Source organism: Brienomyrus brachyistius, chromosome 20 (assembly GCF_023856365.1).
Source record: "Brienomyrus brachyistius isolate T26 chromosome 20, BBRACH_0.4, whole genome shotgun sequence".
NCBI classification, from domain to species: domain Eukaryota; kingdom Metazoa; phylum Chordata; class Actinopteri; order Osteoglossiformes; family Mormyridae; genus Brienomyrus; species Brienomyrus brachyistius.
In genome coordinates this window covers 18,381,232-18,407,559 of record NC_064552.1, presented here as the reverse complement: position 1 = coordinate 18,407,559, position 26,328 = coordinate 18,381,232, and the positions used below count along the sequence as shown (strand labels likewise).

General features: G+C 40.5%; 1 protein-coding gene across 1 annotated transcript; it reads left to right on the top strand.

The window, feature by feature from the left end:
- Positions 1 to 734: 734 nt before the first annotated feature.
- Positions 735 to 25,729, top strand: stx4 (syntaxin 4). Its single transcript, XM_048986793.1, has 11 exons — positions 735 to 961; positions 10,641 to 10,742; positions 12,371 to 12,470; positions 16,754 to 16,828; positions 17,630 to 17,703; positions 17,811 to 17,919; positions 20,142 to 20,215; positions 23,814 to 23,951; positions 24,077 to 24,187; positions 24,301 to 24,384; positions 24,752 to 25,729. The coding sequence occupies exons 1-10, from the start codon at positions 932 to 934 to the stop codon at positions 24,379 to 24,381; spliced, it is 894 nt and encodes a 297-aa protein (XP_048842750.1). The 5' UTR covers positions 735 to 931; the 3' UTR covers positions 24,382 to 24,384; positions 24,752 to 25,729.
- Positions 25,730 to 26,328: the final 599 nt, after the last annotated feature.

The window sequence follows — 26,328 nt, the reverse complement described above, 5'->3', positions numbered from 1 at the left end:
ACCTGGAGAAAACCCCACGATGACATGGGGAGAACATGCAAACTCCACACACATGTAACCCAGGAAGAGACTCGAACCCAGGCCCCAGAGGTATGAGGCAACAGTGCTAACCACGGCACCACCATGCCACCCCCAGAGTAAAAATGTTTTTGTGAATTCAGCACATGATTTTGAATTCAGCACAAAATACCCCACCTTGTGTTGTGATGTCATTCGGTGCCAGTGCCAGGTTTTACGCCAGTGGACAATCAGCACCTTGAAATACCGTACCTTTGGTAGTTTTCCAGTTGATGCGGTGGAAAAGCGCCCATAGACAATATATTTGCAACAATGACGTTCTTTTGAACTGTAGAACTTTATTGTTCAGCCGCAGCCGAAAAATGAACAAGCAATGATACGTAGCTATGATCGGTTATGTGCTGTAAAATTAAATGCATCGATGCAGAATCGTCCACGTCCACACAGCGATACATTAAACGTTTAATTTATTAAGGTTAAGGTGTGAGAAATGTAAATGGTATTTTTTTTACCTTGCAATATAGCATAGTTTATCATGCAGGATAGCATAATTTATTACGGGATTTTCACCCAGATTTTTCACTATTCTTTAACAGTACTTTGACAGTATGACAGTTACTGTTGCTGGTCGGGAACTCTCTGTTAACCCGAATTGACTATTTTTAAACCCTCCGAGCAGCAGGTGGCGCTTGTGAGACGGTCTGAGTTTTTGATTTCTACCGAACGGAACCAGTAAAAGAGGCGAAGAAGAGTGACTTCAGCATGTAGCTTTGAGAAGGGAGACTTCGGTTGAGCCGTATTTGAAAAAGTGAAGTTTTAGCTAATTAAAATTAGCTAGGAAGAACCTTTGGACTTCTCTAATTGTTAAGAAACTGTCATCCTGTTTTCAGCAAAAAGGGCAAATTAACTGAAAATGCGGGATCGGACGAAAGAGCTGGGCAATGTAAGTTTCTAGTGTATCATTGTAATGTTAACTGATTAACTAACCAAACGATCGTTAGTAATTAGCCGCCTGTTTAATTTGTATCCTCTACCATTACTTTTGGCATAGCGTCCTACGTTGCATGTATGATTACCTGCTACTTAAAAATTAATTGAACACACAGTTCTGGGACGCGGCGATCCCGGGGATCTTTAAAATGACTCGTTTAAATATCACTTGGTTACTAAGGTGCGGTCCCGGTCCAAACTAAGGGTCAGTTTGCAGTGTAGTCGGTGCTGAGCCGCCGTCGTGGGAGTGAGTGGGCCAGCTCAGCCCCGTGTTTTCCATTCGGTCCGGAGGAAACGCCTTGATCGGTCGCTGTTTAATCACCCGGGTATGGTATGGGCAGTGGTGGGCATGCACGATGAAGCGCCAAATGTCAGATAAACCCGGTCGAGAAGCGACGTTGGCTTTGCTGGAGAGATTTAGCGCAGCGTATCGCATCTATTGCTAGCAACCTGGTTATAAATGTCGTTGTAATCACGATGAGTAACGTTGTAAAAGTTTTGGATATGAAAGTAGTTATGGAACAGTGTGTCTGACTTCTGCTTTACGTATTAGTGTGATTTGTATTTGCATTCACATAATTTTTTTGTTTCGTTTTTGGAAATTATCTCCGGTACCACAATGACATATATCTTATGCTTTCAGTCTATTTTAAACTTGAATTAAACTGTCAGTGACAGTCAATTGGTTACATATCGCGTCCATCTGATTGGCATATTAAGTGAGTAAATGCAAGCACCAGTTGAAACGGCGATATCAGGCAGAATCTTCGGAGTAAATGTCATGTTTTACATATGTACATTTGTGTGTTGTTATTCTAAATGACAACGGGTGTTCATATATTTTCACCTGGTATCTTTACACCATATAAATCTATGCTGGTCCCTAACATCATTAGACACTTAGTACAGGCTTTTCACTTAATGCGCTCACCATTAATAAACTCTTTAAAACACACATTTTAAAAACCAACATATGTATTGCGTGACATATCTTTCAGACATGTCAGGCTATCAGTCATAGTTACTGACCTCAAATCATATTTTTTTTACCTTTAAAAGTGGCAGCATTTTATTGTGGGGCTGTATGTGTTACAGAGGGTTAAGATGTTGTGCCTGTAATAATAAGATCATCAGTTCAAATAACAAGATTGGCAGAGTGGCTTCACCATTGCACCTTTGAGCAAGGTCCTCGATTACTTCAAGGATTGTCTGATCATGCATTTTATTAATAATAATAATAATAATAATAATAATAATAATAATTGATACTTTATTGTTCCCTGTGGGGAAGTTGTCTTTACGCCTCCCTCAACTTGCTCTTTTTTTGTGTCTAGAGTAAGTTGTCATTTTGAATTGTGTGTCGCTGTGGAGAACTGTCTGCTAAATACATTTTAATTGTCATTGTAATCACTTATTTGTACGCAACTGTAGAAAGATTTTGCCACCTTTTTGATACCTGCAAAGATAGAAACTGCTGTGTGTGGTTGAATGTGTTACTGACAGATGAGCACTTAAATGTATCCCTATTTCAGTGTAAACAGGTCAGACTTGGTGTCTGTCTACTGAGTAGCTAGCAGACCACAATACCACCTTTTATTGTAAGAACTACAGTCATCTTGGTAAAACCAGCAAAATGGTGTCCTTTTATGCATCTTCCAACCACAGCAATGTGTCATTGTATCTAATTATAAAACCCAGTTACTGCACAATTATTTTGTCACGGCTGCATAGCTGTTTAATATTTTGCTTACAAATTTAATAGTCCGTAAGGAACATTTTAGCGCATGAAAAACAACCTTACAAGCACTCTTTTTTTTTTCTTCTGCAGTTTCCTTTTTGCCTGTTGTTATTTCTGTGACTTTCAGCAGCCTTTGATACGGTTTGGCCATTGCCATCGTAGGTTAACTCCAAAGGCTTCTGCTAAATGTCAGGTCTACCGGTACGCGTTGCCAAGCTTGTGAATGCCGCTAAATAAAAAGGAATGTTGCCTTGACCCAATTCAAAAGTGATCTAGTATTGTTCCTGAAAAACCTTCTGTAAAAGCTTCAAATTATGAATGCAGCTGAAACAATGTTAAGATGGCTTTGATTAAAGTAATGGAGGGAGTGGTCACCGGGCATTTTTCCACCGCATCAGGTACTGAACTTTTGGTACTTCGAGAAAGGATCGAAAGTATGGTACTTCAAGGTGTTGGGTTTTCACTGGCATAAAAACTGGTACCAGCGGCGAATGACATCATGCCGCAAGATGGGGGTTTTTTGTAGCGCAATCGAAAAATGGTTATAGTATATTATAGGGCTGGATGATGTACAATATTAGTACCAACATTGCGTGTTATGCGCATGCAATTCTTACATTACTAATTAGCTATATTAAAATATGGCTTTTTTGACAATTCTGTATTGTGTGAGGGTTAAAGTTTTGCTAAAATATTTTTACTCTCAAAGGGAAAAAAAATCTTAGCAAGCTTTGAAATTTCAATTATTATTCCTTTTATAGATTCTTAAGTGTTACAAAATCAGTTTAAAGTTTACCTCCGCCTGTTTTGTGTGTGCTGCATACGAGACAATCATAATCATTTTCATCCTTGCTGTTTAAATCACTCAAAGATGGGTTTGTGAGATATTTATGAACTCCTTTTTTGTTTTATAAATACTCTAATATTTATTATAACAAAATCACATCCCTAGGACAGCACGCTATATGCTGTATTAGTCTATTCAACAAAATACTTTGTCTTGTCATGCCATCCGGATCTTTTTGTTGTATCTGATCTCATGACCAAATTTAATTTTTTTTATTTTGTTTATCATTATTTTCTGAGTTCGCAACTGTTTTCAAGACACCATTTGTATTGTGTTTCAGCGGCCGGCTATTTGCTTGACCAATTGACAAAGAAAACGTTTCAAGTCCCTCCCCAAAGTACCAAAGTACTCTTAACTGGTTTGGCACTTTTGGTACTGGTACTCGACTAGAAGTCAATGGAATAGCAAAGGTACAGCACCTGGTGCGGTGGATGTTCACCCTATCTGGTCAGGCAGGGTGCAGACAGCTTGCTTAGGACTGGATCTGCCTTTATTGCAGCTATCTGGCTGCTTGGAACAGGATGATGAGCTGCTAAGTCCAGATGTTCCTGGGCAAGAGATAAGGGAGTAATCATTCACATGTAATGCAGGGTAATAGCAAATAAAAAGATGAGGCTGGATTTATAAAATGGCCAGAAGGGAGATCTGAGCGTCAGTCCCAAAATAAGCCAGTGAGCACTGAATGTGTAATGACCGCACACTTGCTGAGGCCTGGTTAGAACCAGCAACCTTCTGATTACGGGCATAGCCCACTGAGCCGCACGCTGTCCACAATTGCCTGCAAATGCCTGATTGCAATAATTTCAGATGACCACAATTATTTTGCATAATCGCTTGAATCGACTGCATTCATCTGTATAAAAATAGCTGGATGAGACAGAACTGCCATTTCCATCAATATTTCCATCGTTTTCTGTCATAATGTTCGACTGGTGCTCTTCAATATCATCTTGTTGTGCTTCTGGACCGATCTGTGCCACCTGCCCTATGCATGCTCAGCATTACACTTCACGGCAAATTTTATCCCAGTATTAGAAAGAACCTAGAAAGAAATTAGATTGCTGTGAATGTAGACAATAAGCTTTGCCCTAAAATGGCAGGGTGAATGGATCGGGCGATGCAGACATGAGAGGTAAAATCAGGTAAATGGCACGGATCAGGTAGACAGGTGACACCAACTGTTTATCTCAAGGTGTTAAACTTATTATTTGTTAATGTCGTATCTTCCCTATAATGGCATACAATTTTTGCTTATATAGCTGCAAAGGTGAACAGAAAAACAATATTTATTTATATGTTCCAGTATCAAGTTCTTCATAAAGTGTATATGTATTATTAAGCTATGATTTGGCTAACTGCAGTAGGCTCATAGTCTTATAAAATGAACAGAAAAAGACATTAATTGCAATTTTTGGTATGACAATCGTCAATTAAAATTTCATGATTGTGACAGCCCTACTTGGTCTCATTTCTGTGACTGGGTTCCACCTTCTTATCTGCAGTCATCCATATGACAGTGTTGAGCTGTTTCTGTGTTCTGGCATCTTATTAATGTGGCTGCAGTGTGCAGGAGGGATGTGTGTGTGTGATGAGCCAGATAGAGGACTGATGGTCAGGGTGAAATCTCCTGCAGCTGCACTCTGCGCAATCTGTAGACGCTTTAGACAAGCATTTACACAGCCTGACTGCTGAGCATTATGCTGTTCATGCAAGACTAGACTGATGAGTGCACTGACCTGCCAGCCTTCAGCATTCATAGGCTGCTTTTTCTGACCCTGACTGTATTCCGCAGATGGAAGAGAGCTGCTCTGCCTATGTTTCTAATGTAAAAATCAGCTGCTAGGGTCTTTTACTGACGTATCCAAAGGGATTAACCTTAAATTTTCACTAATTTCATTGTTATTAACTCTGAAATATTTCTGCACACAAGGACATTCTAGGTCATCCCACTACTCAGGTCTGTCGTACATTTTTACGGACGCTTAAATATTTCATAGTTCACACGGTAATAGTGATTAACACTGAGGTTAAAAATAATAATGCCAAGGGCCAGCATATATAACAAGTCTGACAGCTCTCAACCAAGGGAGTGCCTTTTTACTGAAATTATTAGAACAATCAGAAAGGAATCCTTCATTATTGTTGCTTTATTCACTTAGACATTTTGCAAGAAAACATACAGGTGCCCAACAAAACACCTTTCCATAATATGCTGAGGAAAATAGTTTCTTCTTCCTTACATGGGATTTTCAGTTATGGGCAAATACTTCGTTAGCCTTGGGTGTATGAGGTTCCTTTAAACAATTGCCTAGTGTTGGCGTGGTGATGAGCAGATCTCCCCAAAGGCTGAGTGTGGAGTAGCAGTGTCAGCAGCAGCCGCGTGGCCAACTGGCTGTTTTGTCCTGTTTGCACTGTGCTTCAGTAGAGCTGTTGGCCTGTCCTGATTGATCTGTGCGATGGCTGCCTTGCTCTGCTTATTCTGTTAATTGTCACTACACATACTTTCCCGGAGAATGTGACTTACCTGAAACTTGCTGCTCTGTTGTCCGCTTGTTGTCTGCAAAAATGTCTGCCAGGGGAGTGCAGTGGTACTTTTGCTCTGTTGATTTCGTGACATTTTCAAACTCACCATTAAAATACTAAGTGACCTTTCACATGTACCTAACATTTGTTGCACTTGTGTGTAAATTTTCCACCTATATATGTATTATCCTATGGAAAACGAAAGATTGCGTTACGAGGCAGGTATTATAATGAATTATAAACAAGTCGTGGTCCTTTACTTTGAAACCTCTCTTAAGCGGTGAATGAGCTGACAAGATCACTTGTCCTCCACTATGGCAAATAGCTGATCATTTAGTTCAATTATCTCCATCTTTTTTTTTAAGCAGTTATATCTTCACCGCTGGTGCTGGAAATTCATTTCGGCTGCTTGCACTTGCGATCTCGTTCTTTTGGTCACTTTCGATAGCTCATGACCATAGGTGAGGGTAGGAAAGTAGATTGACTGGTAAATCGAGAGCTTTACCTTTTGGCTCAGCTCCTTCACCATGACAGACCGATGCAGTGCCCGCATCACTGCTGACGCCGCACCGATCCGCCTGTCGATCTCCTGTTCCATCCTTCCCTCACGCATAAACAAAACCCCAAGACACTTAAACTCCTCCACGTGGGGGAGGAACCCCCCCCCCCCCCCCCCCCAACTCGGAGAGAGCATTCCACCCTTTTCCAGCTTCATTTGTGTATTTTTCTATAATTCACATTTTCTTAAGCAGCAGCAGATGTTGATACAGTATTTTGTTTTTACATTTTTCTGTCCCTGTGAGGTGAGCCTGAAAGGGTACAGTGCTATTAACACAGCATGTGAGTGACTTCGTGAAGTAGCTTTCTCTTAGAAACCCTCTATCATTTGTTATGACTGCAGTATCCTCATTTATTGAGCAGTGAATGTGAATCTGAAAATGTATTTTTCATGAAACTGCTGCTGCTCCAGTTAAACTGTTCTCACATTGAATGTCTATGTAGATATTTTTCCAACAAACTTCAAATACTCTTCAATAACCTGTAAGTGAAAATAAATGTTAGACAATGTATGTGGTGGGTTTACATCACCACCTACACATAACTTGTAGATGGCTTAACCTTTCCTCGCCTTCTGAAGGAGAGCAATGTGATGAAATTTCTGAGCAGATTTCCGAACTCTATGTCCAGTACCGTGTGCAAGTCTTAAGTAGTCAAGAAAATTGTTTAAATGATCTTCATGCTGGTTTGTTAGTTCACTCAACTTCTCTGCAACACTGCTTAAAAACAGTGCATGCTCTGTATTTGTACTATGTTTGTAATAAAACAGGAAGCTGTAGATACTTCCTTTTGCAGAATTATTAAGCAAATTTATTACTAGTATTAAAATGGGCACCATATTCAAAGGTGAACATAGTATTAAAAAAAAAAGCACCATAGAGAACCGGGAAAAAAATAGCGTCGTGCCAGTCAGAGGGATGCAAAACAATGGAAAGTGGCAAACTTTTCAAACATCATCATACAGTCAAATGTTTTGAGCTGAGTAACTTGATCAGACAGAACCTAAAATCTCAACAATGGGCATGAACACATCTCAAGACTGATTGACTTTACAAAGGTTTTGTGGACAGATGAGATTCTTGATGGAGCCGATGGATGGGCACCTCCTTCGAGCACTGACAAGGTGGTGGAGGAGTGATGGCGTTAGCTGCAGTTATTGGTGATGAACTTGTTGGACCTTACAAACTTGCAAATGGTGTAAAAATTGAGTACAAGCCAATGTCTAGAAGTTACCTTCTTCCAGCACTGGTACAAGTAGTTAGCAGCTTTCAAAAAGATATTTATGCAAGGCAATGCTCCTTCCCTTGCATCACAGCGTTCCATGGATTGGCTTAGAGCAGGGGTGGCCAATCTTATCTGCAAAGGGTCGGTGTGTATGCAGGTTTTTTGGATAACCTGTAGGTCAGCTGTTCAAACCCAGCTGTGAGGACTCTTAGGCCAATCAGTCCTCTAATTAGTAATCTAATTAGGGAGTTGCAGCGAAAACCCGCATACACACCGGCCCTTTGCGGATAAGAATGGCCACCCCAGTCTTAGAGGCTTGAAAGGTGATTGAATTGACCTGGCTCCCTTCACTGCCTGACTTAACCCCCATTGAGAATTACTAGGCCTTAGTATACTGAGATTTTCCAAGGTGGCAAGCAGAACCCTTCTCAGAGTAGCGTCTGGGAGGTGGTCCAACTGCTTCAGTTAACATAGGATGTGATCAAATCAAAAACTTAACTGGTTTAATGGACAACAGGCAAAGTGGACTGTATAGAATAGCCAATAATTTGTTATGCCTTGTATAGACTGAATAACTAAAAGTTTTCTTATTTCTGTTGATGGTGAAGAGAGAAATCCACTTTTCAGTTTCTTATTGCCTAATAATTGTGCATACAGAAGTGTGTTATTTTTGTTCTTGGCACACTACAAGATACTTTATTCGTCACATACATGGTTATGCAAGTACAACATGTAGTGAAATGTACCCTGAACGACCCTTAGACTGTGCAAATCAAAAAATAGCATTTAGAGTGAAGAATTTTGTAATTAAAGTGTAGTGTGCCTTGTCACAGGAGACATGAGTATAAATATAAGCAGCAAGGGTGGGTGGAAATGTAGTTTATAGCTTGTTAAAAACAGCAGGTTGGTGACAGTTAGGAAGAGTTTGCATGAGTTGTGTATTTTAAGGATGTAGTGGTGGCATGTCCTGATTAAGAGGTCTTGCGGTGCAAGGATGTTTTTGCTGTAATTCTCATAAAGCGCCTGTTTTTAGCAGCTCAATGTAACGTTAAGCACTAATTTCAGCACTAATGTAACATTTTCTCTCTAAAAAAAATTGCTTTGAGCAAAAACTTTCCGAGTTCATTTTTATAAGTCTGCCCATCTTTTGCTATAAATTATCTCTGGGAATATCCATCCATCCATCCATCCATCATCTTCCGCTTAATCTGGGGTCGGGTCGCGGGGGCAGCAGTCTCAGCAGGGAGACCCAGACTTCCCTCTCCCCGGCCACTTCATCCAGCTCCTCTGGGGGGATCCCGAGGCGTTCCCAGGCCAGCCGAGAGACACAGTCTCTCCAGCGTGTCCTGGGTCTTCCCCGGGGTCTCCTCCCAGTGGGACATGCCCGGAATACCTCCCCAGGGAGGCGTCCAGGAGGCATCCTAATCAGATGCCCGAGCCACCTCATCTGGCTCCTCTCGATGCGGAGGAGCAGCGGCTCTACTCTGAGTCCCTCCCGAATGACTGAGCTCCTCACCCTATCTCTAAGGGAGAGCCCAGCCACCCTGCGGAGGAAACCCATTTCGGCCGCTTGCACCCACGATCTCGTTCTTTCGGTCACTAACTCTGGGACTAGTACTTGCCTAATAATTCTGCACACGGTGTATTCTTAGGATGCCTGGGTTTTTGATGCGCTTAATAGGTATGTTTACTCTGTCTGAGCTGGATGTGAAATAATACTGTAAGAAACCTCCTTTAGCAATGGATAGGTTTGCCATCAATGCTCTTTATCTAAGCCAGTGGTTCTCAAACTCGGTCCTCAGCCTCCACTGCCCTGCTTGTTTTCCAGCTATCCCTGTCCTACACATTGACTGAACACACCTGATCCAGGTAATCAGAAGCTGAAAGACAGCTCGGACTTGTGTGGGGCAGGGATATCAGGAAAACAAGCAGGGCAGTGGGTCCCGAGGACCGACTTTGAGAACCACTGATCTAAGACTTCTGTGTCTGTCGAATACGCCTGCTGAAATGCGTCCTGCTCGCCTCTTGGCTGTCAGGGCGAGGTCATCTGCTATGCTATACGTAGTCTTACTCGCGTTTTGGAGGTTCGGCTCTGCATACACCTTGTGGTTGCTGTCAGTTACTCATCTGGCTCACAGCTTCAGAGCTTGGGTTTCGTCCATATTCCTCCTTTACCTCCTTTGTTTTAGTCGTTGCCTCACTGCCCTTGAGCACTCTGTATTTGCTCAGTATTAATACTTCAGGCTTCCCATCATTACTCCGCTATAAACCCGATATGAACATTGTGTTTGCAATTATGCAGCGGCTCCTTTTTTGACAAAAATTGCTGACATGAATTTGAACCTAAGGGCTTTGCATACAGGCTCTTATTGATACATGAAAATCAATGGCCGTGTGGCCTCTCTGCCTCTGTAGTCTCATTTGGATGGGTGGGCTGACACATGAAGTATACAGACCCGCCCCAACACCCCCCCCCCCATGTAAACATTACAGTTGGTGGGCTTTTTGGTGGGTAGGATCTTACTGTAAATGCATTGTTTAATCAAACTTCTACAACAGCAAAGCTTTTTTCCTTCTCCGTACTGTAAAACTTGTTGTTCTGTTGGTAGGAGCATGTATTTCTGTGCACAAACACACGCTGTCTTCCTCCCTTCTGCTTAGTCCATCTTAATACCTCACGCTGCCCGATCTCTGCTGTATCCCACTATTGCCAGTGCTCACACTGCTGCTCTTCTCCTTTAGACTGCTGAGAGCTCTGATGAGGACGAAGAGGGCAAAGCCCTCATGAAGGGCTCGGATGCAGGTAAAGAAGGAAAGGAGGACAAAGAGCTGTTCTTCCAGAGGGTATGTGCGCCGCATCTTTCTGACGTCTGCTTCCTGTGAACATTCAGGCTTCCTGCCTCCCCCTCAGTGGCCAATTAGAGGAACATTCACTTCCAGTTTGATACAGATTCTCCATGGATGTGTCTCAGACCTTGTCCAATATGCGGAATTCTTTCGCACCTTTAAAATCTTTTAATATTAAAAAATTTGGGAATTTACTATTTCTTTATCTTTAAAAAAAGTTTCTGTATTGTGACTCAATTCACACTTAAATTACTGACGGTACCATTAATAACTCCAGAATACATTTGTTTTTTTCTGCCTTTTGAAATAACTACCTTCTGATGTTCTGCTGTTTGTTTCTTTACATTTTTAAATGGTCCCTCCATTTGTTGCTGTTCCCATACAAACATGTTCTGTGCTGAGCTGATACCTGGACCCTGTTGTGCTCGCTTAAAGTGTTAGTAGCTTGTCACTTTGCATATGGCTTGTATGTTGCTGTCTGTTGGACCTGCTTAGTTCGCCCTGAAAAATGGGCTGTTAACTGATTCAGAGCTAGGATGTTTTGCATAATGGACAAATGGCCAAGGAGCAGTGAACTTTGCAGCACAGCGGAGTGTTCACTCCGCGTCAATGTAGGCATGAAATCTGCTTTACGTTCACATTTACCCTGCGACAGGTTGCTGCTGTATTCTGGGGATAAGCTCCCGACCCCTCCCACCTTGTTCAGGCCTGGCTGGTAGGGAAAATGGATGGATGGATTTTTATTTATTTACTGTTGCTTTTCTTCAAAGCAACAAATAAGTGAGGAAAGCTTGAGGTCAGGAGGACTCAACCCATCTTCCCAGAGCAGGACCCCACAGTGATATGAATACTGTTAGCTTTGTGGGATTCGAACCCACAAACTTTAGGACATGGTCACAGATCTCAGACTGGCTGAGCCACTCGCGTTAACCTATATTTTTTTATGATTATTTAATTTCTATTTAAACAAAATGCTCACATCACCGCATTATTGTATGAATGGATATTGCTTATTTCTTATCAATGGCCCCATCACTAAACAATTTGGTACATTTTAAGCGAACTGAACAGTGCAGTTTCCGTTTCGATTCTATGACAGAAAAAAAAAAATCACATTTCCTTTCACAGTAACACTGTAATGATACTGACTGTTGATGAAGTTGAATTAATTAAAATGTATGACTTGTGAATCATTTGTGCCTGCAGCTAAATTGGTCTCAGTCTGCTGTGTAATAAAGAGGCAGGTTGATGATGCATTATTTCCTAAACAGCTGCACGATTTCTTAGACATTTGTTTAAATGTGGATTATTATTGAACAACTATTACAGTGAATTGATGATACATTTTTGTAATGAATGCTAGTCGTTAGAAAGTCCAGCACTTTTGCCAGTGTTTTGCAGAATCTGCAGTGCAGAAGCCCTCTGCCTTACATGTAGGCCTTTTATATTTTTTATTTTAAGAAACTTGTGGATACTGTGGGCTGAAACGTGTCGTACTCATTGAAAACTGAGTATGTTGGCTTGAACAGTGCCGTTAGCATGCTGAAAGTCAGGCTAACGCTCTCTGCTTGTGACTGTTACAAACCTAAGGTGATAATTAACACCACACCCTCTACTTGTTTTAGGTACGAGAAATTCAGGAGGGGTTGGAGTCCTTGAAAAAGAAGGTTTCTGACCTGGAGAACAAGCAGAAGACAGTATTGGGAGTCGCGCTGCCTGAAGATGGTTTGTACGCACATCAGATATGCTACAGCACTTCATTTATCTTTACTTCTACGAATCCACTTTAATTGTCACATGCAGTTCTTTGTGAAGGGTTTGCCAGCACTGGGATCATTCTCATGCATGACAGAAACAGATTTTCGGTAGTAACTGGCTACAATCAATTTCAATTAATAAATAAATAAATTAAAATAAAAGGCTGACTGCGGGGTGGTATAATATTGGATGGTTCTGGATAAAGGTGTAATTTTAGAAAGTTTTCTATAGTGTAGTATGTAGTTCATTTAGTACCCCGCCCGGTTTGTTGTAGCAATGTCCTTTTAACCCAGTTCTGTTAACTGGGATTTCCAGCCAGTATGTGAGCTGCCTTTCATTCCAGCCGGCTCCCAGTTCGGCTTCAGTGTATCGCGCCTTGTAATGGGTGCAGTCTGGGATTCACCTGAGTGATGGGTGTATATTTGTGCACTTGCTTTGTGCAGTTGAAACACAATAATAAATCACTATTTAGTTCACTGGCTAAGTGCATAAATGACTGCTCTCTCCTATCGATTTCAGTAATTGCCCAGGCACTATTGACAATACATCTAAATATAGATGAATGAAGCTGAGTATATTATTGATTTTAAAAAAACCCATTATGGAAATGACTGTGCTGTACTTCTGGTTATTCTCTTTTTAATGTTATACCACAAGGTTTCCCAGCAAGAACATATAAAGGTGTGATTCTTTGGCAATGTCATATCTCTACATAGTAAACTTTTTTAGGTAACAGTGTTCCTATATTTGTGTTTTCTGACATCAGCTATGCAGTGAATAATCATTTACTTTTCAGTCAGGGAGTAACTTTGTTAGTTAACTTCTTCAAATTCTTTTGTTAGCCAGACAATGCAGTTACATTAGAGGATTTTTCCAGCCTCCGGGTAAAACATGAACAAAAGAACAGAAACTTTTACATCAACATTTTCCAGCCTTGATGATTAGTTGATTATTAGTTATTATCCTGCTTTTAATTAGGCTTGTTTCAGTTGTTCGCTGAGCACAAGCTGTATCCTGTACCTTTGATTCTCCAGTTTTTATTAGCAAATTCCTTATTTAGATAACAGCTAACAGTATGGAGCTACACTTGATAACCTAACATAAGGACCATGCGTGTGTGAACTATGGATTTAATGTGTTGTTTTTTTTTCCCTTTCTGTCACATTATAAAGAGGTTCTTCTGTTGCAGATGTTTGTGTTAGAGTATTAGGTGGCACTTGAGGGGGTAAAAGAAAGTAACTCGAGTACAAATCATGATAATAGTAACTATGAAATACATGAACTGTCATGATTAGTGTTGAATGGACATAAGATCAGTATGTAATTAACACATAGTTTCTGGTTAATTGATACATTAAGTATTAAGAATAATACTACATTATTTGTGCCCCCTGAGAACCTTACAACACAGAGTAATTCATCTTAAACTTATTTAAATTCTGCATGGAAGTATTCCAGTATGCAGGCAGAATGCATGTGTTTTCTTACCATTTCTGTAACTAAACACCACTGAATTCATCTGCATAAAATCTGATATGAGATGAAATTGATATTCTTTATTTAAAATGATTAAAACATAATCAGTGACTTGGTTTAGGGATTATATTAACTGATAGCCAATTGTTTGTAGTTACCCTGAAATTTCAAGTACTCTATGAAAATGAATGTTTCCCTAAACCAACTGCAATTTCCTACCCCCAGCAGGGGCTAGTGTCAGTGCTTGCACAGTGGATTTTGGGACACTTCTCTGCTCTGCAGTTTTTACAGTTTACTCTTCTGCCTCTCAGTATCCCCCCCATCAAAGTTTCAGTAAATCGTGGGGTTGGCATAAGAGATTATATTGGAATTTTTTCACAAAATCCATCACACAGCGCAAAAACTTTAAAATACAGTGCTCACAGACAGTCTTGGTGTGTACTTAATTCAGTAAATATGTGGTGCGTTTATTGGTTTTATAATAAAAATAATCAGTTCATTTAATTTTATATAAAAATGTCATTCTTGCTGAATTTGTGTGGCTGTTATTTTACTGATTATTTTTTTAAAAATTTTGCCATCTGAATTATTTTCCTGTCATCGGTTCAGTTTTCGGACAACCCATCCTCGGTAGGATTAAGAGTATCAGGAACACTTGACTTTGGAATGTTTAACATATCAGCAATCTTCCACACAGACATTTGTGTCAAAACATATTTTTAACTGACTCGATTCAGTTCTGCCCTGTGATGGGTTAGCGCCCCAACCTGGGTTGTTCCTTGCCTTGTGCCTGTAGCCTCAAGGGAATGTGCTATAGCCCTTGACCCTGAATAGCTTAAGCGATTACAGGAGATTGATTTGTGGATGGATGGATTCAGTTTGGTTTTTGCGATTTTGCTTTGTATTTCAGTGTTAGTCATTGGCTCCCAAACACATACTAGACACTAATGTTTGGTGATTGTAAAGGTGTAACTAATTAAAAAACACCCAATGAGTCTGCTTGTGAATGAACTTTTCAACTCCAAAGAGCTGTGTTCCACCACTTTTTAATGAGCTGATTTAAAACTATTCTGGTAGTGTCCCACATATAAAATGACCCCCCCCCCCCATTTTTTTCAACTATCTTTAGAAAAAAAGTTTTTGGAATACCAAATCTTACCTTTATTAAGAACAATCAATTTCTTTGACAAAAACATGTTAGCCAGCAACCACAGGCAATCAGATTACAATAAGTGTATTAAATGGGAAGCATTCCAAATAAATGTAGTATGGGGCTGGGGGGGAGGGGTAGATAATGAATATTGCAAACTCCATAGCTCTTGAGGGCCCAGAATGTTTTTGATGCAGCAAACCCACATGAAAAGGTTAAAAAAAACTGTATTGCCTTTTTAATAAATTGTGACAGCCCTTTTAAAATGAATGTTACTAGCAGCGGCACAGCCAGAGAAGCCAACAATTTACACGACACGCTAAACACGCACTTTTTGACACTCCCTCTTGTGCAAGAAATCTTACAGCAAATCTGTGTATCTAAGTCAAAACACTTCTTGCAAAATATCGTATTTGGCGCCATCTTTTCCCGTTTTTTCCTTGACCGCGAATATAAGATGCCGCTTTTTCACATGTATTCTGAGGGGAAAAAACACCCTGTGTTGTATTCGGGTTAACACAGTTTCTTACGACTTGAAATAAATGTTTTAGTTAAAAATACTGGTTGTTTCTAATATGAAATCTTATTTGTGAACAGTAAAAATTAATAAAGGGATTTTTGTTCTAAAACGAATAAATTTACAACATTATTACTGAATTAAGCAAGCTTCCCAAGACTTTCTGTGAGCGCTGTATGTACAGTGCAGGTCTAGCAGATGCTATTTGCTGCCCCTTCACATGTTTATAATGAACTTCAATGGACCTGGCATCCGTTATATCCAGAGTTGCTGTATGCCCAGAACACAACTAGCTGCATGTCCTGTAGCCGAACAACACTACAGCTAAAAACGGCACTGACACTCCAACACAGCCTGACACGCATAATTCTGTGGACAATTGTTTGTCCATTATAAGCGAAATTCCGTTATATATCCGATGCTATTTATGCATGTTCATAAAGGCGCACGGCTGGAACCAGCGCACCTCATCCGTTATAAACAATATTCCATTATAAGCAAGTCCACTATAATGGGATTCTACTTATACTACTAATAATATACTAATACTCATATATAATAATCATTCATTCAGACACAGATTTTGTGCATTTGCATGTTACTTTTGTTAAAAATGCACTCAGTATTCTTTGCTAACATATTTTAACAGTATGTTCACTATTTCAGTACCTTTATTAGCAAGAAAATCTCATCTTATTTGTAAAAGTAACCTTCTCTAGTTAGCTTTCTACAAGACACATTAAAGCCTGCTCTGTTTAATGGGATGAAACTGTTAACTAGTGTGTTTAAAGTTAGACAGCCTGCAATTTGACTGCCATCACCACAGATCCAGTTAATAGGATGTCAGACATGCACTGTTACACACTCTTTCCATGTTATAAAGGAAACTTGTTTTGTTTGACTTTTCATTTATAGCTGTTCACTCAACTTTCCAATGCTTAACAAAAATAAAAATTCTGTAGTTTATGAACTAAATGGAAAAGTGGTAAAATCCTGTGGTGTGCAAAAACTTTTCAGTGTGAGAGAGAGAGCATATTCTATTATTTCTGCTCAATACTAATGGCAATGTAATGTACATTAATATTACACGCTGTGTTTGTCATTCAGGTATGAAAAAGGAACTGCAGACCATCAGAGATGAAATCAAAACGACGGCCTCCCACATCCAGAAGAAGCTGAAGCGTGAGTTTCCCCATCGCAGCTGCACTGTTCTGCTTAATCACTACTTTCATGTGTCCCTGTGTTGCACTTCAATGTACAGTGTAGCATCAGTTTGCATTAGTGCTGAACTGAGCACTGCACACAGAATAATGCATGTCAGGCTGTGTTGGAGCGTCAACTTGCATTAGTGCTGAACTGAGCACTGCACACAGAATAATGCATGTCAGGCTGTGTTGGAGCCTCAGCTTGCATTAGTGCTGAACTGAGCACTGGACACAGAATAATGCATGTCTGGCTGTGTTGGAGCCTCAGCTTGCATTAGTGCTGAACTGAGCACTGCACACAGAATAATGCATGTCAGGCTGTGTTGGAGCCTCAGCTTGCATTAGTGCTGAACTGAGCACTGGACACAGAATAATGCATGTCTGGCTGTGTTGGAGCCTCAGCTTTCATTAGTGCTGAACTGAGCACTGGACACAGAATAATGCATGTCAGGCTGTGTTGGAGCGTCAGCTTGCATTAGTGCTGAACTGAGCACTGCACACAGAATAATGCATGTCAGGCTGTGTTGGAGCGTCAGCTTGCATTAGTGCTGAACTGAGCACTGGACACAGAATAATAACATCTGGATGTTGGTGAATTTGATTGTAACTATGGCATGATTCTTAGGGGTCCAAGCAGTGAAGTCTGCTGTATCAATTTTGTTTTTGTTTTTTTGTTTTGTTTTTTTTTTTATTTATATGGTCCAGCTGTGTGAATGTTATTAGTTCAGTAACCAAAACACAACATAATTGCAAATGTATGTTAACACTTGTGTTGCAGTTATCGAACCAAAAAAAGAGGATACTGAGGATGGGAAATACGTACCTATTAATTTAAGGATGCAGAAAACGCAGGTAACTGCTTCAGCCATTTTAATGTCCTTGCCTGCATTTTCACAAGGTTCTGTGACTCTATCATCCCTGCTTGTCATAGTTCTCATGCTCATCTCTCCCCCCCCAAGCACGGAGTCCTTTCCCGGGAGTTTGTCGAGGTGATGGGCCGATGTAACACCATTCAGGCTCAGTATCGAGACCGGAACGTGGAGAGGATACAGCGACAACTTAAAATAAGTGAGTCCATATGTGTCTGCATGTGAGTCCGTGATGTTCTGTGCTTCCTCTGTAAGCCACGGTTATCCGCTGCGCTTCAGTGATCTGGGAGGGACTCCTGCGGATCCTTACCGCTAGGTTGATTTTTCCGTTAAGGACCTGGTATCCTTAGCATGCTACTTCGGGTTCTGCTCCGCCACACCTATGAGAAACGCACTGAGTATGTGTGGGTGTCCTCCTGGAGCATCTATCACATTTCAGAAATATTGGTTCCACAGCTGAGCTCCTTAAAGTGGAATATTGTTTGAAGAATAAATAATACAATCTAAATTGTAGAGTTGCCAGGAGGCACTGTTCAGGATGGGTGACGAGAACTGAGACAAACCAAACAAGCCTCACCAAGTGGCATGTGATGAGCTTCACTATCCATACATTTTCTGTAACTTCTTGTACATAAAAGTGACTTGATAATCCAGCAGATTGATCTTAGGTTGTCTTGGAGTATATATTTGGCCCATTCATGTTTTTAAATCTTCATGGATATGGACATGTTAGTACCGCGAGAACACAAAGGGAAACGGGTTTGGGTCTGGAGTGAATGAAAACGTCCTGATGGATTTTTTATTTTTTTTGCAAATAGCTTCTTCTCATGTCTTCTGTGTTTTCAAGTTAGCATTTTGCAGGAAACTAATTCCTTATTAGTGACCACGGCACTGGTCTATATCTGCCTGGTCCATTGTGCTTTAACTCTCAGCTTGATGTACTAACCTGTCCCAGCAGTGCCCTAAGCAGCTGTGTGGTGCAGCAGCTCTATGAACCTGTTTTTGTCTGTGTCCGCATTTTTCATAAAAGGCTTCATCAGTTACAGCTTTACAACGAGGCTATTTATATACAGCTGCCAATGCTAGAAGTGACGGTGAGGGTGCCCAGGTCCACAAGAAAGGAGTTAAACCTGTTTTTCCATGAGATTCAGTGGCTATGAGCCAGTCCAGGTCATCTCAAGTATGAATACAATTTAACACATGCAAATCAGGTGGGCCCAGATGGGATCAGCCCAAGGATGCTCAAAGCATGCGATCCAGCTAGTGGGATTTTTAAACACATGTTCACCCTTTCTGTGAGCTTGGAGAAGGTGTGTAAGATGTGTGAAGCACATGTATGATTATATGATGAACTGATCTATTCCAACATGCATTGAGTGGGCAGCAAGGGCAGACCCAATGTTGATTTTCCCCTACTCTCCAGCCATTCTATTGGTTGGTGCCCCTATAGTGTTCTGGCTCACTAGCGACGAGGTGCTTGTTTATGATGGAGGTGGTGATGAGCAACGCAGGGCCTCTCCTGTGTTAAGTTCTTTGGCTTTATTTGGTTTGGATTAAAGAAGATTAAAAAGGCTGTCAGTCTGATTAAGCTGGTAGCTGGAGACCATCTTCTGTCCCAATATCCCCCTTCCCCTGCCCCCTACCCCAACCCAATGTGACACTAACCAAAATAATTGGTTGCAAGGTGGGTAGGCCGACCATGAGATTTGAACTGATAACCTTCTGATGACGGACATTGAGTGCTAACAGACGGAGCCACGAGTCTCCCCGTTTTTTAAATGTGATTGAATCAGTATATGATCTTCTGTGTTGGACTGATAGCCCTTTTTTTAAAAAAAAATCTGTACTGATGAGACGGTGTGTTGTGAATGGAATTCAGTAACTCTCTATGTAAGTCTTAGACCAAGGCTATTCAAATCAAGGGCCCAACACTGCCAGTTTTTCTGCCTTCCTTTTCCTGTGAACCACGTGTGAAGCCTCTGGCCAATCAGAATCGGTAATTATTAAACTAACTGTCTGGGAGAACTGAAAACAAGGCCTAGATTTGGAATTGAGGGCCAGATTTAAATAGGGGGGTTGCATATTTATAAAGTTGCTGTCGTACCGCGTGTCTTCATGCGATATGAGCTCTTCAGGACTTGCTGGAATTTCCAGTAGTTATTACAAGAAACACTTCTAGTTGCTGTCGTTTTTGTGCAGTTTTGAGAGTTAAACGCACCTGCAGATTAGGTCATGTCACCTCTCAGTAGTGCTCAAATCTGGTGGAACGGAGTGATATTCTTCTTTAGATGTTTAAGGGGTGTGTGATTTAGCAAATGATCCCAGTCCTGATGCACCAAACTGTGAAGCTTCCACCACTGTCAGTGACGGTTTTATGGCTTGTGACTAAAGCTTCAGTTTTCCACTCTATTCCCCTTTCAGCGGGCAGCAATGTGGATGATGAGGAGCTGGACAGGATGCTGGAGAGCGGACAGACAGATGTCTTTACACAGAACGTGAGTGTTTCTTGTTTGCCCTCTAAGGTTGCTCTTCCACCCCACCAGGTACTGTATTTTGGGTACAGTACTTTCGCTTTTCCATTGATTCCTGGTCAAGTACCAGTACCATAAGTTACAGTACTGAAAGTGCCAGATCAGCTTGGGTACTACTTTGGTAATTTAGGGTGGGACTTGTAATGCTTTCTTTGCTCAGTTGGTTATGCAAATAGCCTGCCACTGAAACACAATACAAACACCGCCTTGAAAACAGAAAATAACAATAAACGAAATAAAAATCATAAGATTTTTACAACAAAATGATCTGGGTTGTATGACAAGAAAATACAATTTGTTTTGTGGAATATACTAATACAACAGGCACATAGCGCACTGTCCAAGTGATGTGATGTAATAAATATTAGGGTATTTATAAAACAAAAAAGGAGTTTATAAATATCTCACGAACACATCTAGGAATGCTTTAAAAAAGGATGAAAATAATTATGATTGCATGCACCGCTCATGCAAAGGCAGTGGAGGCAAAACTTTAAACTGATTTTTAAACATATAAGAACCTATTTTTCCTATTTTTTCCTTCCTTCTATCCATCTATCCATTTTCCAAACCACATATCTTACTGGGTAGTCCGGAGCCTATCCCGGAAGCAATGGGCACGAGGCAGGGAACATCCCAGGATGGGGGGGCCAGCCCATCACAGGGCACATTCACACACCATTCACTCACACAAGTACTCCTACGGGCAATTTAGCAAGTCCAATTAGCCTCAGCATGTCTTTGGGCTATGGGGGGAAACCGGAGTACCCGGAGGAAACCCCACGACGACATGGGGAGAATATGCAAACTCCACACACATGTGACCCAGGCGGAGACTCAAACCTGGGTCCCAGAGGTGTGAGGCAACAGTGCTAACCACTGCACCACAATGCCGCTCCCCCAGTTTTCCTTTTATAATTAAAATTTCAAAGCTCTCTAAATGTTTTGTTCTATAACAGACTAACAGAGTAAAAATATTTTAGTGAAACTTTAACCCCCTGCGCTATAATTTTTGAGTGATATAAGAATTGTATATGCATAACATGTCATGTTGGTATTAATACTGCACATCAGCAAGCCGTATAAGATACTACAGGCATTTTTCAATTTTAGTACAAAATTACCCTGCTGTCATTCAGTGCCAGTACCAGTTTGTATGCTAGTGGAAAACCAACACCTTGAAGTGCTGTACTTTATGTATTTCTCAAAGTACATTTGGTACTTCCTCATACCAAATGTATGGTACCTGGTGCGGTGGAAAAACACCAGGTTCTCTTTTATACATGTTTTCAATACTGTCTGGCACCTGCATGCATTTTGTTATTTTTTTTTTTTAAGCCTGGTATGTTGTATTAAACCATAAGCTGTACATAAACCCTCAAATGTACACTATATGAACAAAAGTATTGGGACACACTTCTTAATCATTGAATCCAGATGTTTCATTTAGACAAATTGTCACAGGTGTATAAAATCAAGCACCTAGCCATGCAGTCAGGTTTACAAACATTTGTCAAAGAATGGGTCATTCTGAAGAGCTCAGTGAGTTCAAGCATGGTACTGTCGTAGGACCCAACCTTGCAATAAGTTAGCTGCTTCATATTCCACAGTAAACTGTATGTGGTGTTATTGCAAAGAGGAAGCTTTAGGAACAACAGAGACTCGGCCATGAAGTGGCAGGCCATGTAAACAGACCGAGGTCATTGCTGAGGCGCAAAGTGTGTAAAAGTCGCCAACACTTTGTTGAATCAATAACTACAGAATTCTAAAATTCCTCTGGCATCAACTTCAATACAAAAAACTGCGCCAGGAGCTTCAGGGAATGGGCTCCCATGGCCGAGCAACTGCATGCAAGCCTCACATCACCAAGCGCAGTGCCAAGCATTGGATGGAGTGGTGTAAAGCATGCTGATACTGGACTCTGGAGTAGTGGAAATGTGTTCTGTGGAGTGACGAATCACGCTTCTCTGTCTGGCAGTCTGATGGATGAGTCTGGGTGTGGAGGAACTTGACTTGCCCGCACAGAGCTCTGACCTCAACCCCATCAAAATCCTTTGGGATGAACTAGATGTGGAAAGCCTTCCCGGAAGAGTGGCAGCTGTTATAGCAGTAATGGGGGGGACTGGCTCCATATTGATGCCTATGGGTTTAGAATGTGATGTCGTAAAAGTTCCTGTAGGAGTAATGGCCAGGTGTCCCAATACTTTTGTCCACATCGTATATATAAGTTTGCAGGAGGTTACAGATTGATTCTATTTGAATGCCTTATTGTTCCAGAGTTATTGAGCTGCGTGCCATGGAAGGATTGGTTGTTTAATGTGTTTACACATAAAAATTGCACATGCTTACAAGGGTTTGTAAATCAGAATACAATAATAAAATGCATAATATTTATAACTTTGGGGGAAAATGAATTAGCCTGACTTCTAGGACTGCCTCTCGAAATGATGAAATTTTAAAACTCAAAAAATGTCTGTCATACTGTGAAGCCTGAGAAATATGAATCTTTGGTCTGCATAACTCATCACATATTCTGTATCCAGTTCATTTCTGAAATATCTTGTTTATCTGAAAAAAATGTTCTATTCCCAAGGAATTAAAACTAGGTCATGGAAAGAAACTCCCACCCCACCCAGTGGGAAAGCTGGTGTAACTGGGAACGCAAGAACAGACTTGATTATTGATCTTCAAAATCAGTCACTCCCTTATTCCGTATTGGCAGTGTTGCGATTTTTTTTTTTCTCAATCTGAAGCTGGAAACTGGCTTTTTAGCATGAACAGTGCTTAAGTTTAAAGGCCTTTTTACTGGGTATACCAGGGTGCAATTGCATCCCCTACTTGTCAGATGAAATGCTATTTGAATGTATTTCATAATTAATTTTTTATGTTGTATTGTAGGGGTGGGCGGTACATCGGTGCCGTAGTCATTACTGGTGTGATTGTGCACCACAACATGGATTGCACTATACCGTTAACACCACGTGAAATGAACAGCCTAATTATAAAAAATAACAGCCTGCCATCAAAGCTTCGGATGTAGTGTGAATACTTGTCCTTATATAGTATATGTAACAAGTTTATCTGGATAGTGTGAATTTTTTATTAAACACTCTCTGACGACCTGTCATGTTGGCAATTTAACAAATTCAAAACACAGGGGGTTCAGGTTACGACGTCTTGACATGCTCACTCCCATGAAAACTTTTTTAAAATGGAGACGTGAGTGTTTCGGCTTTCACCGTTAGCATCGTACTTACCGACTAAGTGGGCAAAGTACTTTGGTTGCGTACGGCGAAAGAATACGAATATTATCAAGTTAAAATTTATTTATAAATGTTTTGCTTGCTCATCTTGCAAAACACTCGCAAACCAAGTTTCTCGCAATCCGAGGTTTGACTGTATGTGTGTATATGTGTGTGTGTATATACATATATACATCAGTCAGGGATGTTAAAATAGCTAGTTTTACTTGTTCAGTTCTAATATGTCTAAAATCCAAAATTTCTAGCAGGCCCCTAAAATGGGTGATGTGATGTATCTGTGATGCATCTGGTTCCTTCAGCTTCTGAATGATGCCAAAGCCACCAAGCAAGCCTTAAACGAGATTGAGACTCGGCATGATGAAATCCTTAAACTGGAGAGGAGCATCCGGGACCTGCACGACATGTTCCAGTACCTGGCGCTGGAAGTTGAAGCCCAGGTAAGATTGAGAGAGAGAGAAAGGACTGGAGAATTGTAACACATGGACAATATTAATCGCTCAGTTTGTTAGAAAAGCCATTTCAGCAGCATTAATGAAGAAGGGTGTGTCTCTGCCATGTGTAGGGCGAGATGGTAGACCGAATCGAGGCCAACATTGTGCAGTCTACCAACTACGTGGAGAAAGCCGTAGCGGACACGGAGCAAGCAGTTACCAACCAGCGGAAAGCCCGCAAGGTGCGTGGTTATGGGTGAAGGTCATGCGAACTCAGGAAATCGATGCCTCAGAGAAAGCGGCAGAGCGGCCCACTCACTATTGACTGACCTGTGCTTTTTGTGTTTTTTTGCAGAAGAAACTTTGGATCGCACTGTGCATTCTTATTCTGCTGGTTATAGTGGCGATAATATGCGCGCTGTCTTTTGCCACTTGAGACGTGAGTGTCCCCCCCTCCCCCCCCGAAGTTGAACTGAAGAAACATCACATCACATTTATTGCGCGTCATAATTATTGCATGATGCTTTTTTTTTATTTGTCTTTATGTTGAAAGTTTTATGGATATACATAGTGTTTCATTTTCTCATCTGATTTTTTTTTTGTTTTATTTTATTAAATATTATTTGCATTCTGGCAAAAGGAATTTCTTAGTTTTTTCAAGCTAAAATATATTTATGTAAACACTTCTTGTAACAGTGTGTGAACAGCCCAGTCTCACACAGCCTCTCCTGTGGTTCTGTGGTGTGTTTTTTAATGGTTCATCCTGCGTGTTCCCTGTATTTATCTCTGCCTTTTTCTTTTTGCAGTGTCTTCCTAGTATCTCCAATTACTGAACCTTGACGTGACTGGAGAGAAACAGGTCCAGTCATACTGACACAATACTGACCCGTTTGCACAAGTTTTCTTCTACGTTTTTCTGGGCACAGGACCTGTACAGTCTTCTCTTTCACATCCCTTTCAACCTAAGACTCGCACTGATACTCTTAGACATGCTTGTAAAAAAACAATTGAGCCCACTGACACTTTATAGTTGGCTGTCCTCAGGAACAAAAGTAGAATTCATTTGTTAACTACGAATGGTTTTTGCAGTCAGGCTTTGTTGGACACTTAGGAATTGACTTTGTGTCAGTGGTAGGCTGGCTGCATTTCTTTTTATAAGAAGCACAAAGAACTTCTGTAAAAATCATCCAAATTTTATCAGTGGTTAGTTTTATAAATGATATATCAAGCATAATGCTTTAGAATTTGCCTTACTAGGTTTTATGCATTTGAAACATATAACCTCTAGACTGCTCCATTGCTGTATAATACATTTTATATTTTCAGCAATTAGCTGGTTTTTAAAAAGTTAAAGAAGTATTGTGCCTTAGAAGGAAAGCATATGAACCAGACTGTTCTGGTGTTTTGCATTTCTTGGGGGTTCCTGTATGTTTCTCAGAATTTAATTGAAGTTCCCCATCACATTTTCAGTTTTTAATAGCTACTGTAAAATTGTTAGAGCCCACTGAGAATTATTGTGACAGAACTACATGGGGCTGTCCAGACCCTTGGCTGGGGTTTGACATAAAATATTTAGATGGGATATTATTTAAAAGAAAGGCCTGATACCTTTTTAAAGTCAATTTAATTATTATATATTTTTTTTATATAAATGTCGTGTGTTGTGTCTTAGGTCCTTGTTTTTATTCCAACAGTCCTGAGAATTAATGGTAATCCATTTTCCCCTTTTCAGTATCATACTACTATGTTTGAAATAAAAAAAAACACTGATGCAAGTACCTTAATTTGATGGTAATAATTTTTATTGATATTTATGAACCTGCACGACCACAGTGTTCAGAGGTGTTAAACATGTTAAACTTCATTCATGAAATTTAACCCACATTCGAATATTAAAAGTCCCCCTTATAAATTAAATGCATATTAATCTTGTTGGTGTGACATGATTATAATATGGATTTCCAATTTTTACCATTTTCAGTTGTTTTTTTCCCTGTTTTCTGGATTTAGCATGATAAGTATAACGCTTTATATTGTGAGAGTATCTGCCAAGTGCGTTCTGGCCCTCCAGTGAAATGCCATTGAGAATTGGGGGGGGGGCTGTCTCATATAGTGTATAACCTATGGCTGAAGTTCTGCTTTAGGATTCAGAATAGTAGTTTGATATTTATAATTTAGGTTGGATTGCTTCCTGGCCATGTGACACCTGGCAGTTCAGCAGTGTGTCTGTAACCAGCTCCGCCGCATATGGAAAGATACACTGGAAAGTTCATAATATAATCAAGTACAAAAGCACTTTGGTGGCTGTGGTCAAACTTTAGAAACCAGTGGTTCTGTTTTTGAAGCCCAGTTAAAAAGTACCTTTTACATTGTAGTTATTTTC

Coding starts and splice junctions, on each gene's coding strand:
- stx4 (XM_048986793.1), top strand. CDS start 932: ATGCGGGATCGGACGAAAGAGCTGGGCAAT. Junction 10,743..12,370: donor AAGAGCTGTTCTTCCAGAGG/GTATGTGCGCCG, acceptor TACTTGTTTTAG/GTACGAGAAATTCAGGAGGG. Junction 23,952..24,076: donor CGCTGGAAGTTGAAGCCCAG/GTAAGATTGAGA, acceptor TGCCATGTGTAG/GGCGAGATGGTAGACCGAAT.